This window comes from Hyperoodon ampullatus, assembly GCF_949752795.1.
Source record: "Hyperoodon ampullatus genome assembly, chromosome: X".
Lineage (NCBI taxonomy): Eukaryota > Metazoa > Chordata > Mammalia > Artiodactyla > Ziphiidae > Hyperoodon > Hyperoodon ampullatus.
Window position 1 is genome coordinate 59221767 of NC_136913.1, and position 4239 is coordinate 59226005.

Consider the following 4239-nt stretch of genomic DNA (forward strand, 5'->3'; position numbering starts at 1 on the left):
AGTGACACAGACGAGTGAGCCGTGGAATTCTGCAGTGTGACCATCAGCCCAACACTCCCCCTCTCTGGCCCTTCCTTCCTTCATTGCTAAGATGAGGGGATCATTAATTCCACATTTTAAAAGCAGTATAATTTTTTTCTGAAATCGGACCCACAATGGATTTTGAGTTTTGCATCATTTGCAAAGCAGTTTCTGTTTCTTTCTTCTGCTTCTACTGATGCAGAGACCTGAGGCCCACTACAATGCCTTGTCTAAAAGCAGAACCACTAAACCTTGGTGACACAAAGAAATTGCCGCAGAAACTTTGAAATTTAAGAACTTTCTGTTTTGCTTTGTTGTTTGTTGTTTTAATTTTTTACTTTGAGCCAGGTCAAATTTTTAGCCTTGATGTACTTCCCTCACTGATCTTTGAAGAGAGAAGGGAGGTCCCCAGAGGCCAAGGTGGGGAGGGCGATAGGCAGACAGGATGGCAGGGAGCACCGCTTAGAGTTCTGTTAAAGAACAAAATTCACCTGAGTGAATTTGAAGATCAATTGGCTGTATTCAGCAATTCACAAATCGGACAGCATCCCATCTAGCAAGCAGAGAGCAGCTCCAAGGAACTGTACAAAATGGAAGGTTTTGAAAGGCAGAGAAGGGGTGGGACAAAGAAGTCATCAACAAAATAAGGGGTTATTTCAGACAAAGGTCACCTTCCTTTTGGGGAAGGCAGGGGTCTATGTGGCAGACTACCTCACTAGTGCTGGCCAGGAAATTCCAGACTGACTGGTTAAAGTCACTTTCATGGGATGGGCTAAAACTGCAATTTGGTTACGTATTAAGTCTTGGTTTACTGATGTGGGGCATAGCACACGTGACTTCATTTTGGGCCTGTTGTTTCTTTGTTTAACAGTTCTATTTGAGTAGAATAGGCATGGCAAGAATAAACACAAAATGTTAACAGAGGGCTTCCCCGGTGGCGCAGTGGTTGAGAGTCTGCCTGCCGATGCAGGGGACACGGGTTCGTGCCCCGGTCCGAGAAGATCCCACATGCCGCGGAGCGGCTGGGCCCGCGAGCCATGGCCGCTGAGCCTGCGCGTCCGGAGCCTGTGCTCCGCAACGGGAGAGGCCACAGCGGTGAGAGGCCCGTGTACCGCAAAAAAAAAAAAAAAAAATGTTAACAGGGGTTTTCTCCCAGGAGAATTATGGAATTTAATTTCTCCAGATTATTGACAGTGAGCATATATTACAGTTTTATTTTATATTGTATTTCAATAAAAATCAATCAGTGTAAAGATTCCTAGATACTGTGAGACTCATTAAAATCATTTTGTAGTATTTTTTTCTGCAAACAAAAGGCCTTTTTTAATTAAGAAAAACATCATTTAAAATTGCAAATGCTTTTCTCTTTTTAATGAAAAAACAATTAGCCATGACTTTTTTCCAGTGAATAAAAATTTCCCAAACAGGCTTGCTCTAAGCGTTAAATTTTTAAAATTTCAGTATTGTAGTGCTACCTCCATACACAAGAGCTAGCCTGATTAAAAGTTAAAATCTTTCTTGAAACAGAGAAAATCATTATAATGAATAATGCAAGTTAAAAAATTTTTAATTCAGTGTTTTCCTCAAAGTAGCTTCATATTTTAAGTACTCATTAGAAAAACGAAGCTGCAAAGTAATTTGTAAAATGAGACCACTACACATCTATCAGAATGACTAAAAATAAAAAATTATGACACCACCAAATGCTGGTGAGGATGCAGAGAAACCTGATTCCGCATACACTGCTGGTGAGAACGCACAATGGTACAACCACTCTGGAAAATAGCTTCTTCACAAACTAAACATACACTTATAATATGACCCAGAAATTGCACTCCTGGGCATTTTTTTCCCAGAGAAATGAAGCCTTGTGCTCACACAAAAAACCTGTATATGGATGTTTATAGCAGGGGTTGTAACAACCCCAAACTGGAAACAGCCCGGATGTCCTTCAACAGGTGAATGGTTAAGTGAACTACAGTACATCCATATCATGGAATCCTAGTTAGCAATAAAAACGACTGAAGTTTTGATATATGTAAAAACTTGGACCAATGTCCACTTTCCTCATTTGTAACAGGGAGGAGGTTGTCTCAAGAGCCTTCCTGTTTGGGAATTCAAGATACAGATGAGCAGAGTGGGGCAGGATGAGAGCATGTTTGAAAGAGCTTAGGGATTTTATTTTACTTTATTTTATTTTATTTTTTAGAACTTTTAGAGATTCAAAATAATCAGAAGGAAGTGGCTTGATGAAGGCTAACTGTCATGCCTCATGGGAGCCCATTTTGGAAGCTGGGAACCCAGGAGAAGGGGAGTTTAGGGTAGGTGCATTCTGTTGGCACAAGACGAAGTCTGCTCAGCTGTAGTGAACTTTAAGGTTGTTGCTTTCTCACACTGAGATGGGACAGGGTGGATTTGAGGCCTAAACTGAAAGGATTCTGTGTTCCCAGGAACATAAGGAAATATCTTGTTCTGATACACAAAATTAAGGGTTCATCAGACAAGGCAACTAAAGAACTGGAGAGAGCCACATTGCCTCCTGAACACTGGGAGCAATGGGAAGTCCGGTGTCAGAGCACATTCATCTGGTGTAACAGTATTTGTCATGTGATTCTCAAGCACGACCAGTGTCTGCACTGTGTTCAGGCTAGGAAGTGAAGTACGCAGTTCAGAGCCCACGAAAATCTCCACAAGCTCAGTTGCTGCACATAATGCACAAAGGCGGGATTTTACATCCGGGACAGGAACCCCGCTAAAACCGGAAGCACCCCTTGCTACGAGGTCTGATGGGGGCATATGTAGTGTCTCCCAACAGCCAATCCTAGTGCCAGGAGTGTTTAGGAGGCGTAGCCGTGGAGAGACAGTGGCCAATGGCAGAGAGGGCCGTTAATAGAGTGAGGGCAACCGCGGGTGAGGGGAAGAGAGTACAGCCGCCACGGGAGGCTGAGGAGCTCTAGCCAGTTGGGTGGTCAGACTGTTGACGCGAACTGTAGCGGTACTTCAGCCACCAAACTTCGATTCTCGCCTGCCCTTAAACATCATGGGAGATTCACAGAGTGAGCATCAGCGGATGTTACGACGCCACAAGCGCGAGAAGGCAGAGCTGCAGGCCCACATCCAGGGCATGAAAAGCTCGGTCCCCAAGAGCGACGAGAAGAGAAGAAAGCAGTTGCTCCTCGATGTGACCCGCCTCGAGGCCGAGATGGAGCAGAAGCACCAGCAGGAGCTGCAGAAGTTCCAGGAGAGTTTCCCTGATAACAGCAACGTCGATTCAGTCACTGAAGATCTGGGCAAGCTGGATCTCGAGGACAAGCCTCCTCACCTCTCGAGGGCACGGAGAAGGCGCGAAAGAAAGGTGGCCCTTGAGAGAGAAAGGCAGGAGAGGATGGCCAAGGCTGAGATGAAGCATCGGTCCAGCTTCCGCCATGACGAGGAAATGAAGCTCGACGCCATCCTGTGGGCCAGGAATCTGGAGGTGAAGGATATCCCGGCCGACGGCCACTGCATGTACCGCGCCATCCAAGACCAGCTGGTGTCCTCCGTGACCGTGGAGAGCCTGCGGAGGCGCACCGTCGAGTACATGCGGAAGCATGTCGAGGACTTCCTGCCCTTATGCAGCGACCCCGAAACCGGCGACGCCTGCAGCCGCGACGACTTCTTGAGCTACTGCGACGACATCGTGTCCAGCGTGTCGTGTGGAGGCCAGCTCGAGCTGAGGGCCCTGTCGCACGTCCTGCAGACCCCCATCGAGGTGATCCAGGCCAACTCGCCCGCCGTCGTCTTCGGAGAGGAGTACACCAAGAAGCCGCTCACCCTGGTCTACAGGAGCTACTCCATGTGCGGGGAGCACTACAACTCGGTGAAGCCGCTCGACGCCGGCTCCGTCAGGTGCCCGGCCTGCCGTCTCTTGTAGGCCCGCTGCCGCCATCGCCGTGGCGGCTGCCGTTGGAGCCGAAGCTGCCGCCGCCGCGTCTCCTCAGCAGGCTCCGCTTTTTTCCTTCGGTTTTCTCAGGGTTTTGTTGATTCATTTTACTCAGAGTTCACCCCCCTCTCCACCCCCGCCCCCCCTTCTTCCTCCCTCGCTCTTCTATCCTCCTCGACCGTCCCTGGGTTGCTTCTTTCACGGGGTTAGGGGGACCGGAGGCCGGTGACCAGGAAGACATCTGCACCGTCCCACCCTGTTGGAGTGACTTTGCCAAGTTCCCACCTTTCTTGCTC

The 4239-nt window shown here is 48.1% G+C and overlaps 1 protein-coding gene across 1 annotated transcript; it reads left to right on the forward strand.

Moving 5' to 3' along the window:
- Positions 1 to 3061: 3061 nt before the first annotated feature.
- On the forward strand, positions 3062 to 3934 carry LOC307069674 (OTU domain-containing protein 6A-like; the record flags this gene model as incomplete). Its single annotated transcript, XM_079728027.1, has 1 exon — positions 3062 to 3934. One exon carries the CDS (start codon positions 3062 to 3064, stop codon positions 3932 to 3934), a length of 873 nt encoding a protein of 290 aa, XP_079584153.1.
- Positions 3935 to 4239: the final 305 nt, after the last annotated feature.